This window comes from Drosophila innubila (genome assembly GCF_004354385.1).
Source record: "Drosophila innubila isolate TH190305 chromosome 2L unlocalized genomic scaffold, UK_Dinn_1.0 4_B_2L, whole genome shotgun sequence".
NCBI classification, from domain to species: domain Eukaryota; kingdom Metazoa; phylum Arthropoda; class Insecta; order Diptera; family Drosophilidae; genus Drosophila; species Drosophila innubila.
Genome location: NW_022995372.1, coordinates 13,668,372 through 13,692,980, shown reverse-complemented (window position 1 = coordinate 13,692,980; position 24,609 = coordinate 13,668,372). Strand labels below are relative to the sequence as shown.

The 24,609-nt window shown below is 41.6% G+C and overlaps 7 protein-coding genes and 1 long non-coding RNA gene across 9 annotated transcripts; 5 read left to right on the top strand and 3 right to left on the bottom strand.

The window, feature by feature from the left end:
- Positions 1 to 592: 592 nt before the first annotated feature.
- LOC117779727 lies at positions 593 to 1,422 on the top strand. The gene has a single exon (XM_034616027.1). The coding sequence runs from the start codon at positions 651 to 653 to the stop codon at positions 1,335 to 1,337; it is 687 nt and encodes a 228-aa protein (XP_034471918.1). The 5' UTR covers positions 593 to 650; the 3' UTR covers positions 1,338 to 1,422.
- Positions 1,423 to 1,717: 295 nt separating this feature from the next.
- LOC117779730 (protein slowmo) lies at positions 1,718 to 3,072 on the top strand. Its single transcript, XM_034616030.1, has 2 exons — positions 1,718 to 1,756; positions 1,879 to 3,072. Exon 2 carries the CDS (start codon positions 1,961 to 1,963, stop codon positions 2,618 to 2,620), a length of 660 nt encoding a protein of 219 aa, XP_034471921.1. The 5' UTR covers positions 1,718 to 1,756; positions 1,879 to 1,960; the 3' UTR covers positions 2,621 to 3,072.
- Positions 2,781 to 3,840, bottom strand: LOC117779739. The gene is made up of 2 exons (XR_004617030.1): positions 3,298 to 3,840; positions 2,781 to 3,235 (listed from the first exon to the last, which is right to left on the bottom strand). It is a non-coding gene; the product is annotated as an uncharacterized LOC117779739 (long non-coding RNA).
- Positions 3,841 to 4,812: 972 nt separating this feature from the next.
- LOC117779703 (phosphoribosylformylglycinamidine synthase) lies at positions 4,813 to 9,844 on the top strand. 2 transcript variants are annotated; one of them, XM_034615981.1, is made up of 4 exons: positions 4,813 to 4,878; positions 5,161 to 7,392; positions 7,487 to 8,626; positions 8,827 to 9,530. In XM_034615981.1, the coding sequence occupies exons 2-4, from the start codon at positions 5,172 to 5,174 to the stop codon at positions 9,528 to 9,530; spliced, it is 4,065 nt and encodes a 1,354-aa protein (XP_034471872.1). In that variant the 5' UTR covers positions 4,813 to 4,878; positions 5,161 to 5,171. The 2 variants fall into 2 exon arrangements, with proteins under 2 accessions (XP_034471872.1, XP_034471873.1); XM_034615982.1 differs by lacking the exon at positions 4,813 to 4,878 and having other exon boundaries at positions 5,172 to 7,392; positions 8,827 to 9,844.
- A 648-nt stretch (positions 9,845 to 10,492) lies between these two features.
- Positions 10,493 to 13,979, bottom strand: LOC117779706. The gene is made up of 5 exons (XM_034615985.1): positions 12,229 to 13,979; positions 11,464 to 11,743; positions 11,125 to 11,399; positions 10,862 to 11,057; positions 10,493 to 10,797 (listed from the first exon to the last, which is right to left on the bottom strand). The coding sequence occupies exons 1-5, from the start codon at positions 13,883 to 13,885 to the stop codon at positions 10,584 to 10,586; spliced, it is 2,622 nt and encodes an 873-aa protein (XP_034471876.1). The 5' UTR covers positions 13,886 to 13,979; the 3' UTR covers positions 10,493 to 10,583.
- Positions 13,980 to 14,260: 281 nt separating this feature from the next.
- On the top strand, positions 14,261 to 15,030 carry LOC117779728 (metallo-beta-lactamase domain-containing protein 1). Its single transcript, XM_034616028.1, has one exon. It carries the CDS (start codon positions 14,281 to 14,283, stop codon positions 14,944 to 14,946), a length of 666 nt encoding a protein of 221 aa, XP_034471919.1. The 5' UTR covers positions 14,261 to 14,280; the 3' UTR covers positions 14,947 to 15,030.
- Positions 15,031 to 15,782: 752 nt separating this feature from the next.
- LOC117779709 (tubulin glycylase 3B) lies at positions 15,783 to 18,779 on the top strand. Its single transcript, XM_034615994.1, has 3 exons — positions 15,783 to 17,214; positions 17,589 to 18,517; positions 18,569 to 18,779. Exons 1-2 carry the CDS (start codon positions 15,957 to 15,959, stop codon positions 18,506 to 18,508), a joined length of 2,178 nt encoding a protein of 725 aa, XP_034471885.1. The 5' UTR covers positions 15,783 to 15,956; the 3' UTR covers positions 18,509 to 18,517; positions 18,569 to 18,779.
- An 831-nt stretch (positions 18,780 to 19,610) lies between these two features.
- On the bottom strand, positions 19,611 to 24,312 carry LOC117779841 (tubulin glycylase 3A). Its single transcript, XM_034616158.1, has 3 exons — positions 22,950 to 24,312; positions 21,048 to 21,560; positions 19,611 to 20,695 (listed from the first exon to the last, which is right to left on the bottom strand). The coding sequence occupies exons 1-3, from the start codon at positions 24,310 to 24,312 to the stop codon at positions 19,611 to 19,613; spliced, it is 2,961 nt and encodes a 986-aa protein (XP_034472049.1).
- Positions 24,313 to 24,609: the final 297 nt, after the last annotated feature.

Genomic DNA, 24,609 nt, shown 5'->3' with positions numbered 1-24,609 from the left:
AAAAAGATATCGGTATCAATGAATTAACTAAATTAAAAATTCGAAACTAGATAAAATTAAGGAAAACATTTTTATGAAGGTTTGAAATTCCTCATCCCATCCTGATAAAAATTGCAAATTTAAAAATGTAAAAAACTGAATAAAAAATTAATAATTTGGTGAAAATTAAAATTTAGAAACTTGACAAAATTAAGGTCAACATTTTAATAAAGGTTTGAAGTTCGTCAGCCCTCGGGAAAAAAAATTTTTAAATTAAGATTATTGATGAAAAACACCCATTTTCGAAAATGTACTTGTTTTTTTTAAGTACAAAAACTTAAACCAGATCGGGCAGTTTTGCAGGGTGGCAGCCTTTGCACCGGCTGGGAATCTTCCACACCAGTGCTGCCTGGCTTATGGGAAACAATAGCAAGTCTAGAAACAATATAAAATTGTTATTTTGAGCAAATTTGCACAGCTTTATCAAAAATATAATTGGCAAAACTTAGCTTAATATAGATTTAAAATAGCCAGATTTCCAGCGTAGCAATTTTGTAATTCTTCTAGCCAATGAACTCTAAAAATAGCCAGATCTAGCTGAAAAATATCTAAGTTGACAACAGTGCTAAACTGGGACAGAAAATATAAACAAACCCGATCCAGATATAAAAATGTCGTATTTACTTACGGAAATTGCGCTTGAAATGCTGGGCTATAAGTTTTACGATACGAATGGCGTTTTTCATTTAACAAACTTTCAACAATCGATGGCAGCTGTGCAAAACGATGTGCACCCGGATGAGCCCTCATTAACGGAGTTTATTGATCAGCCATCGAATTCTGTAACTACAAAAAATGGGCATACCACGAATATTGCAACACCTTCGGCTGGCCCCTCATCATCTATGGTTCCTTCCACTACGTCGGCGATCTCAGTTGACATGCGACGGACGCCTATACGAGCGTTAGCCAAGATGATGGCGAACGAAGGCGACAAAACACTTAATGGACACGAGCAACAGCATCCAAAACAATTATATAGTTCTGTCCCACTCACTGTGCTCCCAAAAATGTCTACAAAGCCCCGTCGTCCTCCAACCAAGGCACTAACAAGGATTCTGCAATACGAAAGCGTCACAGTTCGCTGTCAAATCTCGCAACGTCTGGAAGCATCTTTAAGGCAAAGTGTAACAACTAACAAGGAGACGCAACAGAAGGAATGCCTTATTCTAGAGAAAAAGAAAATTCTGGAGGACGCTGACGAAGTGCATAAGTTTCGACTGTTTCTGGAGGAACGTTTGCGCCACATTGACCCTCGTCCATATGCAACATATCAAAGAACATTTACGAGTGAATAGTCAAACATAAAATATGATTAGTTTAGTTTATTATTTAAGATTAAGTATATATTGTAAATTGGAACAATATACAAAAATTAATAATTGTTGGCATAATTTTTGTATTCTAGTTTTAATTAACCAATTATTTCATTATTGTTGTTTTCTACCTTTTATTTTGAACCAAACACCTGGTGCTTATCGTTAACATTTGAATTGTAGAATATAATTTAGCGATTTTCCCAATGGGAGAGAAATTACAAATTTTGTTCAGAAAAATATTTTTAAAAATTCAGAAAAAAAATGCAAAACTTCTCCAAAAATGTACACATTGCCAGATCAGTGAACTTAACAGGGTGGCACCCTTTGCAGTCGGATGGCAACATTTGGGCCAGGTGGCAAGTAGTAGTTTATTACTCGCAGAACACCTGAGTAAAAAGGTCTGGATAGCTCACAAAATATAAATTTTTTTTCTCCAAATTATCAATTTGTAAAACGTGCCAAACTAATTTAAAAAATTTTCAATCTACTGCATCCGCTCTGTTGCCTCGGCGACAAACAGGTTGTCAAGTCCGCGTCCCGATTGCGAAATAACCAGAGAGAAAGGCTCGCACAGTGACGAAAACGAATAAGACGCTTGCATAATGAAAATCTGGACTTCGGAGCATGTGTTTAACCATCCTTGGGAGACGGTTACACAGGCGGCGTGGCGCAAATATCCAAACCCGATGACACCTTCAATCATTGGCACCGATGTTGTGGAGCGCAAAGTGGTCGACGGTGTGCTGCACACACATCGACTTGTCCAGTCCAAATGGTATTTTCCCAAGTGGACACACGCGCTGATTGGAACCGCCAAGTCGTGCTTTGCCAGCGAACGCTCCACAGTGGATCCGCAGCGCAAACAAATGGTTTTGAAAACAAACAATCTCACATTCTGTCGAAATATAAGCGTCGACGAGGTGTTGTACTATGAGCCACATCCTGCAGATTCAGCAAAGACAATGCTCCGACAGGAGGCGACAGTAACTGTCTATGGAGTGCCACTATCCCACTACATGGAAGACTTGCTGACGAACACAATTAGCGCGAACGCGGGTAAGGGACGTCAGGGCTTGGAATGGGTCATTGGACTGATCAACACAGAGGTCAAAGGCATTGCCGAGTCCGCGGCGCGGGGCACAGACGAACTGATACACAGTACACGGCGATCGATCGATGAAGTCACAGAGAGCGCCCGCAAAAGTATGGATGAAATCAGTGTGCAGGCAACCAAAGCGGCAAAAGCAATGCACATAACATAGATACGTATCCAGTGTTAGTGAATCTTAGCAGTTTTAGAGTTCGCATCGGTACGCTACTTTGTAGCACAACATTAACGACAGCAAGCATAACAACAACAAAACATAGATAAACCATAATCAATTACAATATTCACTTGCAATTGCAAACGATTTGTTCGACTGCTTTGAGATATATATATATTTATATATTTTGTAAATCAATTTCAACACAACACAAAAAAGGAACAAAAAAAACTCCCATGATTATCAGTTTGGCTGTGTTGCCAATTGACGTGTGCTTCAGATAGGGTCAGAATCCAACGTAAAAAATCCGATAAGGCGGCAAGGAAATATTAACAACATCGGCAGAAGCAGGAGTAGCAATGTTATTTATTCATAATTCAAATATAGTTTGTATACTCGAAAAGTAAACGAAAAATGAGCTGCAAATAAAATAATGCTCAAGAAAACTATTCAAGAACAATCTTTTTAATTCATATTATAATCATTTTTCATATATAAATGTATTTACAGTAAGTCAAACAATTGTTTTGACATAGAAACAAATTTAAATATTTAATTTTATTACAGTGCATGTGGCTCAAAGTAGAACTTTAAAAAATTATCTACTTTTATCTGAAAAAAAAATAAAATTTATCAACATTATATTTTATTGTCAAAACAGCTCCTTGACTTACTGTACATGTATACAGTGCATTTGGCCGCCAACTAGCGTTGATGACCGCTAAACTTGCAAGTTGCAACGTTCAACTTGAATTTCACAGATACACTTGTATCTTCATATGTATGTATATGTATTTATAAATAAACCCAAGATACGTAAGAGTGTGCACACGTTTTGACCGCGTCTTTATTGGCTTTCATTACTCTTCAAAGCTTTCCGTGACGCCACAGCGTGATATGTTTTGTTGCTGTTGCTATACAAGATTATTGGCTACGTCACGATCATAGCCCAAGCTAAAAAGAACAACAAGAACCGCTAAACATTTTTGAGCTTTTGACATTCAATTTTACTCTTTTTTTTTTTGGTGGTGTGCGCGTGATCTGTGTGTATGTACTGAGTGTATTACCGTTGCCAATTTGTTAAGTAATGCAATGAATGAATGAAAATGACTATGGGTATAAAATGTACATTTATTGATATCTTATCGCGGATACAGATGTACCAAAACTGGTACAATTTATGTTCGTCGGTACATTGGTATAGAAAATGGTACACTTTTGTATAAGAATAAAAAAGGTACATTTAAATAGATTGTACACATTTATTGAAAATTGTAAATTTTTTGTAATGTACCCAATTAACGCTTTAAATGGTACATATAGAAAAAGAGAAAATTTCATGATTGGTACACTACAAACAGCACATTATTGCTTTATTAGTAGATTGAATTGATATATTTTAAGTGGTTCACATATTAATATAAATAATATATTTACACTTTTATTGAACCTTTTATTAAAACAATGCAATTGATATAAATTTGTTTGGCACACTAAAAATTACGCTTTTTAAATGTATCAAGAAATAATTTCTTTAAGTTTTAGCCGTGGTTTTGAACTGCTAATTCAAGAGAAGAACTTGTAAAGTGTTATTAAATGTATACTATTAATAGCAAGCTTTGGGTACAGGGTAGGCGCAGAGCTTTCAACAGCTGCTCAGAGCTTGATAGACCCAGTGGCAAATTGATTGCTATCAAAACGTGCGCGTCGTACTCTGAGTTGCGCTATCTCTCTTCGTTTCTCAGTTCGTGTTTCCTCCGCTAACTACGCACGTGCGCGACGCTTATTGTGATTTAATTTGGGTTAGTTAATATTAAATAACTTGAACAACAAACCTCTACTTAAATATATTATAAGTATATATTTTTATTAATAACAATTTGGTGAGCAACAAATAAAATATGTTTACGCTGTGCTTGTTTATCAGCACACATCACGAGTATGTACCTAGGTACATACATATGTAATTATGTGATAACAATAACAAAAACAAGCTGTGACGCCAAAGCAACGATTGCAATTCACAATTGGCAAATGCAACTGGGCGTCGTCTGCTGTAACCTGAAACTGAACTGAACTGAGCTTAGCTGATCTGTGGCTGATAACCCCCCTGAAGCGTGGTTGTCCAAGGTATTTGCTCTAGTTGTCAACGGATCAAGATCAGCTTCAGTTTTCAGTCTTGTCGCAGCGCGTCTAAGGAACGCACGCTTTGGTTTTTTCTTACCCTGATCGAGGATATATTAAGTTTGTGCAAAGTATGTAACAGTCAGAAGTAAAGTCGAGTCGATATAATCGGATCCGTCCGTCTGTCCGAATGTACAAAAAGATCTTAGACATGATAAGCACCAAGATTCGACCACAAATCGAAAAGAATAAACGAATTACAGGATCAATTTTAAAGTTAGACTTGAAATTTGGGGAGCAAATTTTTCGTACATATATATGATAAGTATCTAAGTACCCAAGGTACTGGGCTAGGATATCTCATTGTCTTATTCCAATTAAGATAGAAGACTACTATCTCTGTTTTCCCTTAGTCTAACCGGAAATGGTCATACTACGTTATTACGATGCTGAGGCCTTCGATGCGGCGGAGGAGGAGCAAGTGTTGCGTCGCCTTCGGGTGATCGATCCTCAGTTGTTATCGGTGCACATGGAGCGTTGTTATCACCTGGAATATAACCAGGTGAAGCAACATACCTTGGCCCTGGAGCAGCTGATGTGTTGGCTGGTACGGCAACCTCTTCAGTCAAAGGAGACTCTCAGCAAACGGGCCACGTTGCGGGCGGAGAAGGGAACCCAGGTGCTGGTGGAGATCGGACCACGTTTCAACTTTTCCACTCCGTACTCGACCAACTGTGTGAACATCTTTCAGAATCTCGGCTACACGGAGGTGCAACGCATGGAGACCTCCACGCGTTATCTCCTGACCTTTGCCACCTCCGCGTCACGTGATGCCGCTGATTTTGTGTCTCAGCTGGGAGATCGGATGACGCACTGTCAGTACACGGAGGGGAATACGCCGCGGGAGAGCTTCGATGAGCAGCTGCCGGCAAAACAAGCTGCCTGGCATTATGTGCCCGTGTTGGAGGAAGGTCGTCCGGCGCTGGAGAGGATTAATCGTGAACTGGGCTTGGCATTCACCGACTACGACTTGGATTTCTATTACAACCTGTTTGCCCAGAAACTTAAACGTAATCCCACCACCGTGGAGCTGTTTGATTGCGCCCAGAGCAACAGTGAGCACTCGAGACATTGGTTCTTCCGGGGACGCATGATGCACGAGGGCAGGGAGTTGCCCAAGTCGCTCATCAAGCTGATTATGGACACGCAGCTCGACACGAATCCCAATAATACCATCAAGTTCAGTGACAACAGCAGCGCCATCAAGGGATTCGAGCATGAAGCACTGCAGCCAAAAGAGATTGGGGCACCAGGCGTTATGGAACTGCAAAAGGTGCATTCTGATTTGATCTTTACGGCCGAAACCCATAACATGCCCACAGCTGTGGCACCATTTAGTGGTGCAACCACCGGTACTGGAGGACGCCTCCGAGATGTCCAGGGCGTGGGACGTGGTGGCTTACCCATCGCTGGCACCGCCGGCTACTGTGTGGGTGCATTGAATATTCCGGGTTACAAGCAACCATACGAACCATCGGGATTAAAGTATCCCAGCTCGTTTGCACCTCCACTCCAGGTGCTGATCGAGGCCAGCAACGGCGCCTCGGATTATGGCAACAAGTTTGGAGAACCTCTAATATCGGGATTCACCATATCCTATGGATTATACAATGCTGCCCAGCCCACGACACGGGAGGAATACGTTAAACCGATTATGTTCAGCGGAGGATTGGGCACTATGCCAGCTTCGATGCGGGACAAGGTGACGCCGGAGCGTGGCCAGTTGCTGGCCAAGATTGGAGGTCCGGTTTACCGCATTGGAGTGGGTGGCGGTGCCGCTAGCTCGGTGGAGGTACAGGGATCCGGCGATGCAGAGCTGGATTTCAATGCGGTGCAACGTGGAGATCCCGAGATGGAGAACAAACTGAACCGCGTAGTGCGCGCCTGCATCGAGTTGGGTGAACGTAATCCCATCTTGGCCATACACGATCAAGGCGCTGGCGGCAATGGCAATGTGTTGAAGGAACTCGTTGAACCAGGATTCGCAGGTGCCATCATCTTCTCGCGGGAATTCAAGCTGGGTGATCCCACCATCACCGCTCTGGAGCTGTGGGGTGCCGAGTACCAGGAGAATAATGCCATACTCCTTAAGCCCGAGCATCGGGAATTGCTCGAAAGGATCTGCGCCCGTGAACGTTGTCCCATTAGCTTTGTGGGCGTCGTCACGGGCGATGGCAAAGTAACGCTCGTGGAGCAGGCGGCACCCAAGGATTTGGAGCAGGCATTACGACCGGAAGTGCGTAAGGCTTATGGAGCAGCTCCATTTGACCTCGAACTGTGTCACGTACTCGGCGACATGCCTAAGCGTACTTATAATCTGGATGTCGTACCAATTCCTCGCGAGAAACTAAAGCTGCCGGTGAATTTGTCAATCCCTGATGCCTTAGAGAGGGTATTAAGTATTGTTGCCGTGGGCAGCAAACGCTTCCTTACCAACAAAGTGGATCGTTGTGTGGGCGGCCTCATTGCCCAGCAACAATGCGTCGGTCCATTACAGGCTCCTCTCTCCGACTACGCCCTGACCACCGTCTCACATTTCAGCTACTCCGGCATTGCCACCTCCATTGGCACACAGCCGATCATGGGTGAGTATTTCTACTTATCTTATCCTCGCTATACAGAATTTGCTGGTCATTTATGAAACTAGTAAAAACCTAAATCCTTTATTTCCATCCACAGGAATCGTCAATCCCGTGAGCATGGCTCACATGTGTGTGGCTGAGGCGCTGAGTAATCTGGTTTTTGTAAAGATTAGCGAATTGGCAGACATCAAGTGCTCCGGCAATTGGATGTGGCCAGCAAAGTTGCCTGGTGAAGGCTTTAAAATGTATGAGGCTTGTTTTGAACTGAGCCAAGTGTTAAGGAAACTACGAATTGGCATTGATGGCGGCAAGGATTCACTTTCCATGGCTGCCAAAGTGGATGGAGAGATTATTAAATCACCAGGAACACTTGTGCTCTCCACCTATGCACCTTGTCCGGATGTGCGTGTAAGGGTGACGCCCGATCTCAAGGGTCCGGCGAGTGGAAAGGAAACCGCCTTGATTTGGATTAATATTGAAAAGTCTGCCAGGTTGGGTGGATCGGCGTTGGCTCAGGCTTATTCCCAACAGGGTGACTCCACGCCCGATATGACGGAGACCAAGGTGTTGACCAAGGCCTTTGAGGTGACCCAATCCCTATTGGGGGAGGGACATCTGCTTTCTGGCCATGACATCAGCGATGGCGGTTTGCTGGTTTGTGTCTTGGAGATGGCAATCGGAGGATTATCAGGAGTCCAACTCGATATGACGGAGGCAAGCGCAGGAATTTCCGGCTCCTTCATGGAAATCGGCGTCGATGTCAGTCTGTTGTTTAGCGAGGAGTGCGGTTGGATCCTAGAGGTAGACAAGTCCAATCTACAGCTTGTCCGGGATCGTTTCAAGCAGGCTGGAGTGCCCAACTTTTATCTGGGCACAACTCACGGCTACGGCTTGGACAAGTCTCAAGTGGTTATCACTAGAGGTTCCACAATCCTACTGAATGAGTCGTTGCTTAAGCTCTACAAGCAGTGGGAGCGCACCAGCTACGAACTGGAGAAACTACAGGCCAATGTCGACTGTGCTCAGTCGGAATATGACAGTCTGGATTATCGTCATGCTCCCCAGTACAAGGGACCAGTGAATCTGCAGGCGGAACTGACTCTCACCCGTATCTCACAACCCATTCGAGTCGCTGTATTGCGTGAGGAAGGCGTCAACAGTGAGCGTGAGATGATGGCCAGTTTATTGAGGGCCAACTTTGAGGTGCACGATGTTACCATGTCGGATCTGTTGGCAGGTAAGACTTAGTTTATTCTAAATTTAATGGTTTGATTTTTATAATTTCATTTCAACTAACTATCAGATATCTTTTATCCTCTTTCTATTGCAAAGTCCAATCATTTATTCCATTATTAAAACTTGTGCATTTGTTGCCTATAAAAATACAGAATATCTCACTCCACAGCAGCTTTCTAAATAGTTATCTCTTCCTTACAGGCAGCACGAGCCTCTCACAGTATCGTGGCTTGGTCTTTCCGGGTGGCTTCAGCTATGCGGATACCTTGGGATCCGCCAAGGGCTGGGCAGCCAACATTCTGCACAGTGAGTTGCTGCGTCCACAGTTCGAGGCATTCAAGAAGCGTGAGGATGTGTTTTCCTTGGGCATCTGCAATGGATGCCAACTGATGACATTGATTGGCTTCGTGGGCAGCACAAGTGTCACGGCTTCAACTCCAGTTAATCCCGAGGTGGCGCTCTTGCACAATCGTTCCCAGCGCTTCGAGTGTCGTTGGTCAACGGTGAGGATTCCGTCGAGTCGCGCCATTATGTTGCGTAACATGAACGAGATGGTCTTGGGTTGTTGGGTGGCCCATGGCGAGGGACGTTTCGCCTTCCAGCGAAAGGAGCTGATGCAGCAGCTGCAAAAGGAGCAGCTGGTCACGTTGGAGTATGTGGATGATAAGGGTGTGCCAACGGAACTGTATCCAATGAATCCCAATGGCAGTCCCCAGGGCATTGCTGGTCTCTGCTCACCAGATGGTCGGCATCTGGCATTGATGCCTCATCCAGAGCGTTGCAGTGCCATGTATCAGTGGCCATATGTGCCTCCAGGATTCAACCAGGCCACCACAAGGATGGAAAGTCCTTGGCAGCTTATGTTTAACAATGCTTACAAATGGTGTGCCCAACTGGACAAATAATTTGTATTCCTTATAAATATCATCATTCCTTTCTTTCCATTTTAACAATTCTCAATTTAGAATATACCATTTATAATCTATGGGAACTGAAGAATTTGCAATTATAAATTGTAATTATTTTTCGACAAGAATAACATTTATCTTCAAACTCCAATAACGAAATTAACCTTAGGAACGAATCCTTTTCGGATATCTATATACTCGTATTTTTTCAATTCCTTTTTATATTTTCACACTTCTAAAAGCAATTTGAAGTTATTTTTACGAACCGCAGATTATGCAATAATAAGTGAGATGTCAAACTTAAAAAGCTATATTTATCTTGAAGTTATTTAAAGTTTTTGTTTTAAAACAAATTGCATTTGTGTTCCTTTCGACATCAATACATCTTTCGGGCATTTAATTTCAACAACTCTCTATTTTAAGTTTACAAATCATCTTTAATTTATGGGATTTAAGATTTTTTTAATTATAAAATGAACTACATTTGTATCAAAAAGATTAACAATAATATTTAAGTTGCAATAACATTATTAACCTTTAGAATGAACCATAATCTTCTTTATATATTTTGAATGCAATTTTAAATATAACAAAAACATCTTGAATCTATAAGAAATAAAGATTTTATTATAACAGAATTTACAACATTTTCGATAGCTTTAACAACAATATTCATCTTGAAACTACAAAATCTAAATGAAATTAAATTTGAATGCCATACATTTCAATAATTCTTAATATTAATTATACAATATCTATCTTTAATATATGGGAACTAAAGCATTCTTATTAATAAAATGTCTGACATTTGTGTCAACAACAATAAAATACAAAAATAAATAATGAATTTATTATAAGTATAAATTATACAAATTAGAATTCCATATCATTTCTCTATTAAATTTTCACAATTATCAGAGCAATTTATTGTATAAAAACAAATTTTTAATTTGAGAAAATGTAAAATTTGTACAACTTTAACAACAACTACAACTAAATTTTACTTAAGTACGCACCTCATTAACAATATATTTACCATAATAATAATTACTAGACCTGGCTAGAAATTTGAAGCAGGCATTTTAAATAGTTTGCCTTGGCGCCCGGCGCCAACATATACTTGGAGTTCCAGTCATGCTCGTTGATCTGCAGTACTTTGTAGCCCATCATTTCCAGATGCTTCATCTTCAGCGATTCGGGTCCACGCAGAGCAGTGAGATCATTCTCACAGAAAGAGTCCAGCTTGAGCAGCAAAATGGCAACTCTTGAAAGCATAAGTAAATTCAAGTTTAATATATTAAAATTAGTCGATTCTATAAAATTCTTACTTGGTTATGCGATCCAACATTGTGGCCTCGACGGGCGTCGCAGGCAATGGTTTTTTATCCTTATCGAAGTGTATCACAAAGTCTATTTGATAGCCATAAGGCGTTGTGTGATTGCAACGAAAGTAGTTCTCATCCTTGAGCAAAGCTTGCAGAAAATGCTTGACTTCCGTGCTGAAGTCGCTGGGTACAAAGGGCTCTACAGGAAATTGATTTAATTCAGCAATGTCATGTAAATTATTTTCTTAAATTAGTGTGATACATACTTTTGCTGAGCTGCGCCTCGACGTAGTTCTGTTGGAACCAGGGCACATTTGTCTCGGGCAGATCCAGGCAAACGGTGCGATTCAGCTGCATGACGCGATTGAGCACGAGACCCGGATATGTGGCCTTGGAGTAACAGATCTGTATCTCATCCTCGATGCGCTGTATGAACTTGACACAGAAAACCTGATTAACCAGTTGCTCCGGAATGGTCTTGTAGAAGCACAACGCCAGACAGGATTGCACCAAGGACAGACCGCTCATATGATCAAAGTCACTGCGGGTATAAAGAAAGTGAGTAAGGGATTTTTTAAGTAAATACTATTTACATGTATACCTACCGGAGTAGCACCATAGCCGCATAGTCCAAAGAATCTAAAGAGGCGGGCGTATAGCCAAGATTATAGGCACAGGTGAGCACCTTCTCCACAGTGTCTCCTGTGACGTGTTCATGTTGTTGTGCCACATACTCAAACATGGACTCCAAGAGTTCAGGTACAAAGAAGTGCGAGGAATTAAAATTGTAGGCCATGTCTCGCACCACACGGGAGTTGAGATCTTCACATTGAAGACTCTTATATCGAGATAGTGCTGCGTTATAGATCTGTGTATTCTTAAGCGCTGCATTGATTAAAAAAAGATTTAAGGTTATTATACATTAAAAGCCAGGAATCGTAATGATAATAATTGTTTTAATATGTGTTGTTGTTCATTTGCTGTTATTGTAATAAACATTAAGTTAAAGTCTAGAATTGGAATGTAATTAATAAATTTAAATTTTAAAATTTAAAAAAAATTTCACAAAATAATTTAGAATAATTTAAAGTACTAACATTAGATTTCTATAATCATTCTAAAAAATAATAGTTAAATTTGATTTTATAAGAATTACGTAAGTTAAATTGATTTCTTCCAGGATACCCTATTCAAAAAACATATACCTGGGATTTTAAAAATCATATAGATAACGTTTTTAGGTTGTAATTTTTTTGAAAACAAACTTAAACATTTTTTTGTGATCCCTAAAAAAACCAATATGGAAATTTTTAATTTAATCAGTTTAATTTTTTCGGACTGGATGAATCAACTGGATGTTAAGAACTCACTTTTCCGATGGCTGAGAGTGCGCACAATGACACTCAATTCGCTGGCGTTCAGAGGCTGATCCTCGCTGCTGGAGAGATGTCTTTCGCTGCAGGAGATGAGTATGCTGTCCAAGGTGGAAAGCTGCATGGATATCAGGGAGGGAATATGTTGACGAAATCGCAGCTCACAGGCGATATGCATGCCTCGACTCAACAGAAAGCAATCCTGTATATCGAACTGTGGCGCCATGGCGAGCACTTTGCTCAGCAGCAGATTTGGGAACTTCTTCCAGGCAAAGGGCGTGTGGCCATAGGCCATCACAAAGGCGGCCAAGTGAGCAAACTTGGATGGCAATCTTCCGGCCACACTGTGCTCGATTGCATCGAGACACATGCGACTGAGTTTGCGTTCCACGGCGTGATGACGATAGGTTCCTCCCAGATTGTTGTTGAAGTTCATGTAGCGCTGGCAATGGCGCAGAAAGCGCAGATGCGTCTGCTCCTTTGGGCATGTCTCCAATTCATCCATCACAGCCGTCCAATAAGCATCACAATAACGCAAATCCGCAATCTTCAACGCACGCAGCACACTAAAGAAGTGTCCACTTGCATTTGGCAGCTCCCAGGCGGACTTGGACTTTAGCAGATCCCGAAACTGTCTAATGTAGGCATCTCGCTGCTGCAGATCCGCAAAGGGAACGGCACAGGAAAGTGCATCCGCCGATGGTTCCCGTTGCATCAGTGCCTCAGTGGCTTCCTTAAGCGGCTGGATGAGCTTCGCCGGCTCTTGATGATGCAGAAATGTGCGACAAACGCTCTTCAGATCGCTGGACTCCATTTGTGGCAGACAATCGCGTAGCTCCAGCATCAACTGTCGTATCAACGCCGTATTTCGATTGGACCACACAGGTAGATTGAGCGTATGCAGCAACTTGAGCAGCGCCTTGGGCGTGGAGCTGCTTAGCGTGCGAGCTTTTAGCAGATTCGCAACACGCTGCTTGAATGCCTCCAGCAGCTCATCATCAATCAATGGGTGCAGTTGAAACACGCACGTGGACAGCAGACGCACCTGTTGCTCGGTCTGGCAATCGGCAATGTGTCGTTCCAGATGTGGCGTAAAATTGCGACAGACGAGCGGCGTAAAGAAATCACGCTCCAGATTTATGGCCACCAACAGACGTGAGAGTGCCGAGAGCGGGATCAGTTCTCTTCCCACTTCCAGCTCAATGATCTTCAGTGCACGGGCCAGTATACGTTCTAGGGTGCAATCACTGTTGGACACATGCATTTTACGTAGATATAAATAGCAGCAGCTCAAATCGTCGATATCCATTGCGGAAATGTGCGTCCCCAGCAGAGGCATCAATTGTGTATGCAGTTGTTTCGTTAGTGCTAGCTTCTCCTTCGTTGTCATTTGCTGGTAATACATCCAAAGCATGGAGATGCCCTCTACCAGCTGTGTGCCAATCAATGGCTGCTGTCCCATTGACGCCAACAGCTCCTGTGCGCATTTTGCTGTGCTAAGTTGCAAACTGGACGCATCATTCGGAATCATTATGTCTCTATTATCCAGATCGTCCACGTCGTTAAATACCTGTTGCTGTGTGCCAATATCACTGTCTGTGCTGTAAGGCTTTTGCATACCATAATTTTGCTTATGCATACCATAATTTATCATTAGTGTCTGTGGCTGTGACAAGATTGGCAACAAATCCAACCGGCCTCTTTTAATGGGCGGCTTGGCGCCAATTTGTACATGCCGACGTAGTAGCTGCAGTAAGCCATTGCATTGTACACGCGGGAGGTAGTTGAAATACATTTAAAAAATAGCTACTTTTATACAGAACAATTGTTAAATAATAAATAAACTGCGACTTGCGAAATGTGAGCGGGTTGACCACCAATCAGCTGAGCGCACAGCGATCGGGGCTGCCAGCTTGTTCGATAAAACAGCTGACCAAAACATAAGTTACTATCGATAGCTTGATATTATACAAGTTGTTATCGATAGCTCAGTAATCGATGTTGGAATGTCTGGTTTCAAAAAGTAAACAAGTCAATTTGTCGTTGAAAATGTCAATATTACAAAATCAAGTGATTGTTCTGCAGGCAGGTTACTCTTACGAGGATGCCATCGATGTCGACGCCATGCGTGCTAACTGCAGCTGCACGCTGGTTCGTTGTCGAGATGGCAGCAATATTATTGTGGACACATTAACCGCTTGGGATGGCGAGCATTTGAAATCTTTACTGGCTGCACAGGGATTGCAAACAGATGATATCAATGTAGTTGTCTGTACACATGGACACTCTGATCATATTGGCTGCAATTATTTGTTTCAAAATGCACGCCTGCATATTGTAGGCTCCAGTGCCTCCAATCGTGATTTGTACTTTGAGCATTCCGGCGCATTAGACACTAATGGTGAAGTGCTGATCGAACAAACTCCGGGACACACACTGAGCTGTATTTCCGTATTAGTGCATAACACGCAGCTCGGCGGCACAGTGGGCATTTGCGGCGATCTTTTTGAGCGGTGTGAGGATGTGGACGATGAGCAGATTTGGAAGGAGGCGGGCAGTGAGAATGAGAAGCGACAGGCCGAGGAAAGATATCGAATGTCGCAGCTGTGTGGCCACATTGTGCCAGGACATGGACCAATGTTTCCATTGGACGATGCAATACGTGCCAAATTGAAGTTAACACATTCACAAATAAATAATGTACAAACTGAGTAGAACATGCCCCTAGCACTGAGATAAGAGAAACCGTAATGAAATGACGAATTTTAAACGAAATTCTTATACACTTGTTTATTTTTAGAAAATGTCGAAAAATGTTAAAAAACATATTTTTATTTAATAGTAAAAGTTTAACAAATGCTTAAATTATTTTTTAACATAACTTTGGATTGGGCACATTTACATTTGCTTACGCAATATGCACAAATATAAAAAGCAGCATGCCGCATTACGGGGTATCCAATCGCGAAAATAATAGACATCAATGTAGAACGTCGTCAATTTGAGACCACAACGACCATAGTTATTACCAAAGGAGGTAATGCCCACCACTTTGCCATCGCATATAACCGGGCCACCTGAGTCACCCGAGCAACTCCCTACTTGATCATTATTTGGATTAGAACCGCATATCACGCCTTTGCTGATTTTTGAGCCTTATTTTCGGGAGCAACTAGCATGTGAATTAATAATGACACTGACCACCTCATCGGGAACAGGTTATTTGGCTTTGACTCTACCCCAACCTATGATTGTGCAATTAAGTCCAATTGGATCTCGATCATTGATTGGAATAATACTCGTCCCGGGAAAAACCTGAAAATTAATTTAATATTTGAAAATATAACCTTAATTTTTTTGATATTACTTTTCTATTTTGGATTATCTACATTTCTACACAAAACTACAGGGTCTCTCACAGTTGAGTTCGTTTAAATTTGGTCCGTCACCATTTTTTTTTTTTGGATTATACAGTTTAAGGAGCCTGAAAAATTTACAATTTAGGCACAATGCTATGTAATATAAATCAAAAATATTTTGCTTATTTAAATTCGAATCTGTTGGAAAAGGTTTTGATACTGCTTCAAAATTTCTCGTTAATTGCAGCACTAATCAGCTGCAAGAGCACCAGACGCCCATAGCTGGAGATAGGAGAATCAGAAGCCAAGTTGAATCCCTGCATTGGCGTAATCATATTTCATTTTTAAATTTCGTAAATTTTCAAAATGAGTCAGGCAACGTCGAGTGCATTTAATACACGCAATCGATATTATAATCCCGTCTCCAGAATCCAATCGCTCATACAAAATTTGGACGCGGAATTAATAACACTATGCAAGCAATGTTCGCTGCCAAAGAATGTGGGCAGCAATAGTCTAAATGACAGCACCATTTCGTCGGCGCAGGGAGGAAGTAATCATCATCATGGCAGCTCCGCAAATAATCTCATGCCGCAGTCACGCACCACGAGTAATGCAAATTCAGCTGGCACTTTGGCGCCCGATGCACACAAGCGTCAGTTGCGCAACACCTATCGGACGCGTGTCATCGATGCCTATCGAAATCGGAGAATATTCACCGTGTATGGCAACTATCACACGGTAAGGCGCGCTCTGGTGCGTCGCGGTTGGTTAGAGAAATTGCCACCCAATCGTCACGCCAAGCTGCAGACAATGTCGGAAGATTCACTTTTGGAGCATGCTCGGCGTGGCAATGAATACGAAGCAGTTGTCCTATCCAAGATGATCAATAATTTTCCCGCCTTCTTCATCTGGCAAAGTAAAGGAGCCCGCGACATGTTTGCCGAGGTAAAACCATATCGCAATCGTGTTCGACGCAGTCAGTTTCTTGACTTCTCAACCAAAGTGGGTATGGTCGGTTGTGCGGAGCAGGAGCGTTGGTTCCGTGAGGACGGCATTTGTGGCATGAGCTACCCGCGTGTCTATCGCTTGGGCGCCAATAGCGTTGAGGAGCGTGCGGCATTTATTGAAGATTTCCATCATACTCAGGCACGTTGTCTGCTTCGATATCTTAAGGAGCATCGACCTGTCGATATGGTTGATCTTGAGCATGGTACCGTCTTGAGCACCACGATTGACTATGCTTTGAACAAGGTTAAGAACATGATCAGACAGAAGGAGCATTATTCGCTCGATGATGCCCGCATCAAGATGCCAACGCCGACTGAAATGGTTGAGAATCAATCGTTCATGGTGCAGTCAACCAAGGTGCTCCACACGCATGCCAAGTTCAAGGTCAACGAGAAGGTCATGACCGAATATGCCCGACTTGCTGCTCAATATCTTGATCAAATTGAAACGTTGCGTCAAGATTATCGTTGGGACGGCTGTCGTAATCTCTGGATACTGAAGCCCGGCTATCAGTCCCGTGGAATTGGCATCGTCATACGCAATTCTTTAGACGAAATTCTGCAATGGACTTCAAATAATCAGAATAGAAAGTATATTGTACAAAAATATATTGGTGAGTAGAAGTCTTATTCATTTAAAGAACTGATCAGGCCTATGCTTAACTTCGAATATCCCCGCCTTAGACCTTTGATTTAATAAAAAAAACCTTTAGAATAGGATGGCGAAATCTGTTAATGACCCAAGAGAACAAGCTCTGAAATAAAGTAAAGACAAGTTAAAATATTTACCGCGACTAGTATAATATACGTCGTAAAATATAAGTTTCTAGTTGACATCGCGAATTATGACTAAAATAGGAGTTTTTGGTGTATTCCTTGTTCATTCACATTGATTTATTTAGTTGGGGTGCTTGATCTTAAGTGATTTTTTCTTAATGAAACATGAAAATATAAGAATAACCCGTTGCTTAATGCTTCTCATTTCTAGAACGCCCCTGTCTAATTTACCGCACCAAGTTTGATATTCGCCAGTACATGTTGCTCACCGTAAGCGACACTCAGGTGACCATTTGGACGTATAAGGATTGCTATCTGCGTTTCAGCTCTCAGGAGTTCACCATGGATGATCTACGTGAGTCCATACACTTGACCAACAATTCGGTGCAAAAACGCTACAAGAACAAGTTGACCAGAGATGCCCGCCTGCCAAAGAATAACATGTGGTCGCTCGATCAGTTCAAATGCCATTTGCGTCATGTGGGAGCACCGGATGGAACATGGGCAAAGATATACAATGGCTTCAAGCAAAATCTAACGGCTGTGGTGCTGGCTAGTTTGGATGAAACTGAGCTGGTACCGAATGCCTTTGAGTTGTATGGCTGCGATTTTATGCTGGATGAATATTATAATCCCATACTGATTGAGATCAACTCGACGCCGGATCTGTCACCATCAACAGAGATTACGGCAAGAATATGTCCATTGGCTGTAAAGGATTGCATTCGTGTGGTATTGGACACTCCAAGGAATCCGTTGGCCGCAACCGGTCTCTTCGAGCGCGCCTTTCAGGTTAACTATAACGTGAACAAGGAACTTGATGGCACTCGGCCCCTGGAACTTAATGGTACACAAATGAAGCTATTTGAATCCATGCCAAAGATCAAACCAAATCCGCGTTCTCGCCTTCTGCGTAAGATCCTAAACAATGTTCCAATCCCGAATAGTCACAAGTTAGGCAAGGATAAGAGCAAAGAAGCTGCCCAAAAGAGTGCCAAAGTGCTTGTAGGTAAATCGGGAAGCAATAAACTATCAAGAGCGAGCTCCAAGGCCCTCGATGTGGGCGGTAAGACGACGTTAAACTCCACAACGCGTGAGAATCTGGCACTTCAATATACAGCGCCCAAATAATAATTTCTGGTAAGACTTATCTTAATATTTTGTTATTAAAATTAATCAATTAATCCTCAGCGGCAATCGAACTGTATATGACCTCGAGTAGTCTATAAAATTCCAGTACCATTTAATCATATAACAGCTCAAAAATGACTATATCAAGTTTTTCATTTATTTGAAAAGCTCCAACAATGTTCATTCACTCATTTTCATAAAAGTCTCACTTAATTAGCAGATTTTTCTTTGAGAGACATTAAATAAAATAGTTAACAATCTTTAACAGCAATTATTTATGTTATATAGCATATGTTAAATATTTAAATAACACTGTAACAAAAGGTACTAACAGCTAGTAGTTATACTTAGAGCACAAACGGATTTTAAATTGTGTGCACGAACGGTCACGAGGAAAACGGAACTCTCGATATGAAGTAATTCTGGTAGAAATTTCCCGATATAGCTCTTTACCGGTTATAGGCACGTTTATCGAATCGTCTATACCTATGTTAATCAGAAGCTGAATTTTGTATACATTTCTTTAATTATTTTTCTTTAGTCCAAAATATAATACATTTTTTATAATAATTGAAGTTGATAAAAAATGGTTAGATGAACTAGATGCTTAATCATTTAAATTTGTACTTTCAATTTAGAGATACTAGATAGATATTAGAGTTCCACTTATTCTTGTGGGACTGATTATAATATATTTATGGAATGTTAAGCTTAAACTTAAAAGAAATGTACAGGGTGATATTATATTAAAAATATTAATTTGGGGAAACGATAGGTTAATAAATAGGTTAAATAAATTTTTTTTTATTGGATTACAAAGAAATAAAAAAAAAGTATCATATATTAGAATAATATATATATGTATTTAAGATAGGTATGTTGGTAAATAGAAAGGTAATCTATGTATGTGATAAATAAATATAATTACGCTTTAAATTGTGGAATACGCAAAAAAGTCGGTCACTAAATGATTTTTTTTAGTATTTGGTAACAGCTTCTATCTATACCTTCTATACCTTCAATCCTTATATACTTGGAGTATTGTTTTCGAGTGTGGTTCGTGTACCGTTTAAGATGGCAGTGGGTAAAGATATGAGATGGTTTAACAAGTGGGCAGTGGCACTGTCAGCGTTGAGTTGGTCCCTTTATTGGCCAGCGCGGTGCGGGGACTGATGATTTGCGGCTGAGAGAGTTGCAACTCGCTGGAGGCTTGCTTCATGGCAGTCACAATGGGCTCGCCACGATGCAACGCCTGCACTGAGATGCTGATGGGCAGACGTGGTCCATTTGACTTGCGACCAAAGGTGCGTCCAATGGCATGCATGCTGGCCGAGCTCTCAATCTCAGATTTGGTGCGAGCAAAGCGTCGAGAGCATCGACTGCTGTCCAACAACGATGCTGTCGGCATAGGCTTTGCTCGGGAACAGCTAGTGGTGGACGTGGTAATGTTTCGCAGACTTCTCCATTTGCGTTCGTTTATCACAGGAGCTGTAGCTGGCGCACTGGGCGGTTCCTGTTTCTCTAGAAGATTATCGGCAGCATTGGACGCGTAATTCTTGATTAGAATCTTGAACTTTTTCTCCGTGTTTTCCACTTGATTGGCGGTAAAACGTGGTCCACAGCTACGTTGTCGTTTGGGTGGCAAAGCGGTATTGGAAATTAACTCCCCACCGCTCAAGGCTGTAACCGTTGTATTCCTCTTGTGGGTGGCATTCAACAGTTGGGTGATGGAGCGACCCGCCTGCTTGAGAAGATAAGGGCACGGTGAAGTGGGTGCCGTTATAGCTGATGGTGATTTGAGTGCCACAGTTGTTGACTGCTGCAGCTGCTGCTGCTGTTGATTGCTGCTGATGCTGCTCCGACTGCTGCTCAGTGGCTCCACCATATACTTCTCCATGTACTCTGTGGCGTTGAAGGTGGGCATAGCTCGATGTATTCGCGATATAGTCGTGGCGGGCACTATGGCGGAACGTTGTCGGTACACGCTGCTGGTGGCCAAACTGCGCTCCTTCCTCTGCTGCTGGTAGTAATAATGACCATGGCCATGGTTAACCTTGTGCAGCAGCTGTTTGCCCTTCACGAAGAGATTGAGTCCCATGTAGGCGGGCGTGGGAGGCACTACCTGACGATAGGCCAGCTCAAAGTTGCCCATGTCCGATTTGGGATCCAAGCGACGATCGATTACCACTAAAAGAATACATTTTTGAATAAATATAAATATAGTTAAAAAATATTTAAAATCGGATGCACAAACTTTGCCATTGATAACTTAGCTACAGATATGAATTAATACTTCTTGTATTTCTTCAGATATAGACAGAAAATAATTTTTTATTTATTTAATTATGTTTATCTTTATTTGTATTGTAAATAACATAAGATATACATTAAATTTTTGAAATAATTAATTTGATTAAGATTACAATTTTTTTAAATATATCAATTTAAATTTAAGGATATTAAAAACATTTAAAGAAGATTGAAGATTGATGAAAAAAAAAAAAACATACAAGAAATGTTTAAATGGTAATTAACTCACCCTTGACCACATCCTCAAGGCACTTGGGACACATGCGTGCCGTTACACTTGTCGTTGCGCCTAGATCGGGACTTGAGTTGATTTCAATTAGCCAGGGATAAAAGTTCTCGCATATCATAAAGTCTGCTCCAAACAGCTCAAAAGTGTTAGGCCTGCGATCCATATTTTCCTGCGATGCCAACATGGTGCCCACGATGGCTTTCCGCATTCCTGGATAAATCCTCTCCAGCCACATATTAGATTTGCCAATCTGTCGTAAATAGGCCTGAAATGAGTAGCAATCCCACATATTCTCGCTGGGCAATCTTTTATCCCTCTTGCCATTCGTATACTTCTTCTGTATCGCATAGTTCGTCAGATGCACCGATTCGTGATGGTTGCTCAGACTGTATTCCTGTGAACTGAACCGCAAGTAACTTTCCCGATAGAACCACACAACAAGCGGCTGTGTGTTCGTTATTAAAAACCATTGGCGTATGTCGAACTTTGTTTGGAAGACTATAAGCGGACGTTCTGAAATTGTATTTAATTTTGAAATAAAGTTTATAGCTTAAATTGATAATTGTACAAAAAGTATTAAATAATTAGGAGTGTTCACTAATTAGTTTCTGATTTCTAGTTTATTGTTTCTAGTCTCTAATGTCAGTTTCAATATTTTACCTTTAACTTTAAGTCCTAGGCTCTTACCGCTAGTACTGGCTCTTGACACTAGTTTTAATCTTAAGTCTCTAGTTTTTGGTCTATACAAATTGTGGAATTTCTGCATTTAGTTTCTAAGGGTGTTAAAGCTATGAAAAAATAAATATTTTCTTTAATGCCTCTACTATTAATGAATATTAGATTTATTTAATGCCTCTAATATTAGAAACTACATAATCTAACATTAGTGTCTACCTGAACCTCTCTAGTCTTGACTATTTTCTCTAGCAGCGTAACGATAACTTCTAGTCTTATTATTAAAATTATTGTAATACAATATCATACCTCTTGTTGCTAGTTTCTAGTCTATTGATTCTTCTTATTGTCTATAAACTATTATGTCTAGTGACTAGCTATTACACCCTTTTCTTGGTGTCTAATATTTGCGTTAGCTTTGTGTTGGTTACTTTACACGTTAAATCTGAAGCCTCTTATCTTTAATGTCCCTGTTAATTTTTTTTATATAAACCTGTTGCTCAAACTAAACTTCGGGGACAGTAATAAGTCCTTAAAAATGTTGTGAAACATGGCACAAAAGCCAAAAACAATCATTGGTTGCTCTTTTAGGCCAAATGTTTATGCATTTTATGGGCATATTTGTGTACATATATTCGCCAAGCTATGTGCGTGCATGTGGATATGGATATGAAAGCTGGTAAGGCTTCGCCCTACTGCCAAGGAAGGCATAATAAGCAACAACAGTGACAACAACAACAACAACAGCAGCAATACCATCGTCCTGATTTACGACCTACTTTTTACATATTTGTTTATATCGTTTTGTTCCAGAGCTTCAACGTATTAAGATTATTATGCTATACGAATTTAAAATAAACATGGAAAAAGCGGAATTGGGCTGCGCTTTTATGGTGTATACCCTTTAAGATAATGTGAGGTTGGGTAGCTTAGATCTACGATAGGTTCCCCAATTTTTCGTGAATTTTAGAGGAATGATTTTAAATTTTGAAGTCTAGCTAATCGATCTGTGTTGTGTAGTTGCAACTTTGATTAAAAATATTGAAATATTCTTAACTATAGTCAATTGAAGTTTAGTTAGTAAATAAATTAACTTCTTTCATTTAATATTTCCTTTTTTACATAATAACGGAAAATGTTAAATTCTTCTGAACTGACTGAAGACCCATATATTTTTTAGGGTGTTTTAAAGTCAATCACTTTCAGCTCTATACATTTTCAACTTACCTATATATTTTTGCACCACATAGCGACTCTTGGATGCTATCGAAGGGTTAACCACACCCAAGATTTTCTTGAGATTATCCATTAGGAGGATGCCACGCCCTCGACACTTATTGGCCGGCTTGACGATCCACAAATTCTGATAGCCATCCAGGCTGTACTGTGGCCAATGGTTTTTCATTTTCTCCACCAACGAGATGCAGCTCTTGATCATGTGATCCAAAGTGCGTTGACCGTCATGCTGGATGCGTCCATCCTCGTTGACCAGTTGCTGATGTTGGTAGAGAAAGGCATCCCAGTCATGCTCCCAAATCTTTGGCGGATCCTCGTAATCAATATCATTGTGCTGGCAACTGTCGATGTAGTCGACCAGCCGCTTGTAGGCAAAGTCAATGGAGGAATAGGGTATCTTGCCGTTGGGCGAGAAGACAGCATCGTTGCCCTGTTTGTGGAACTTGAAAAGCATTGCTCTCAAATATGCAACACAGGCGGTCAACTTGAAGTTATCCACGAATTCACCAAGTTCCTCGGGACTCCAGACGTTGTAGCAGCGGGGGAAATACATTTCCGCCATTCCCTCCTCGAAGAACCAATGGAAATCTCGCAATTGACTGCATAAACCCTCCTTGGAGGTAAAAGGTGCGCGATGGAATTTATTGATGGTCATGCCAGGATTCTTGGCCTGATCAATGTAATCGCATTTCTCCTTGCGATTCGTCCACAAAAAATCCACAGGCATATGCTCGAGAAATCTCGACATGATGTTCCTCTCACACTTGAGCACATATTGACGCCTCGTTTCACCTGCCTTGCGCTTGGGCAAGCGCTGTGTGAGATCCTCGTAGGTCATTTGACCCATTGGGATTACCTTACGGTGCATGTCCAGCTTCTCCACCCAACCCCGCGCGAGTAACGCATTCCGCACCGAATTGAAGCATCCTCTAATGGTGAAAATCTTGTTCTGTTTGGCCGCTTCCTGTGCCTTCCTTCGCAGCTCATTCATGCGTTCTGTGGTTATCCATGTGCGGCGTGCCACATAATTGTTGGGTGCTCCCTGGAACTTGACGGGACAGTTCTCCTTATTATTGTTATTCTTATCCGGCAGCACTTGACATGATTGCTCGACAGGAGTGGGAGTTCCCTGACCACTCGCTGGAGTCAGCTCTATGCTGGGCACGGTCAGTGGTGCCAGTGGAGTGGGTGTGGCTGGCGTGGGCGGCGGTGGTGGCACAGTTACCATTAGAGACCTACTTCTACTCAATGTTGCACTGGCACACTTGCCATGCTTAACACCGTCATCCACTGGCTCTTTGGCGGCATGTGGCTCGCTATTTGGACGCGTCGGCTTTTGGAGCACCTCATGCATAGCGTACGCCTTGAGCCTTGCTCAGCGACTGATTCCGCGTGGCAAATGCAAATGCAAAAAAAATCGTTGTTTCCTGTCTCACAAATTTGTGCCTCTCCGAACGCAACGAAACTCAGTGACTGACTGACTAACTGACTGACTGCTTGGCTGACTTACTGCCTGACTGGGCCACTGGGTGATTGGGTGTCTCTTTGTGTGCCTGCTAATTTTGACTACGGGCGGAACAATTGAGGGGGCTGCTTGGCAACCATTGAGCCAGTTAAGTTCATAAGTTCAGTTTCGGCTCGAACGACTCTA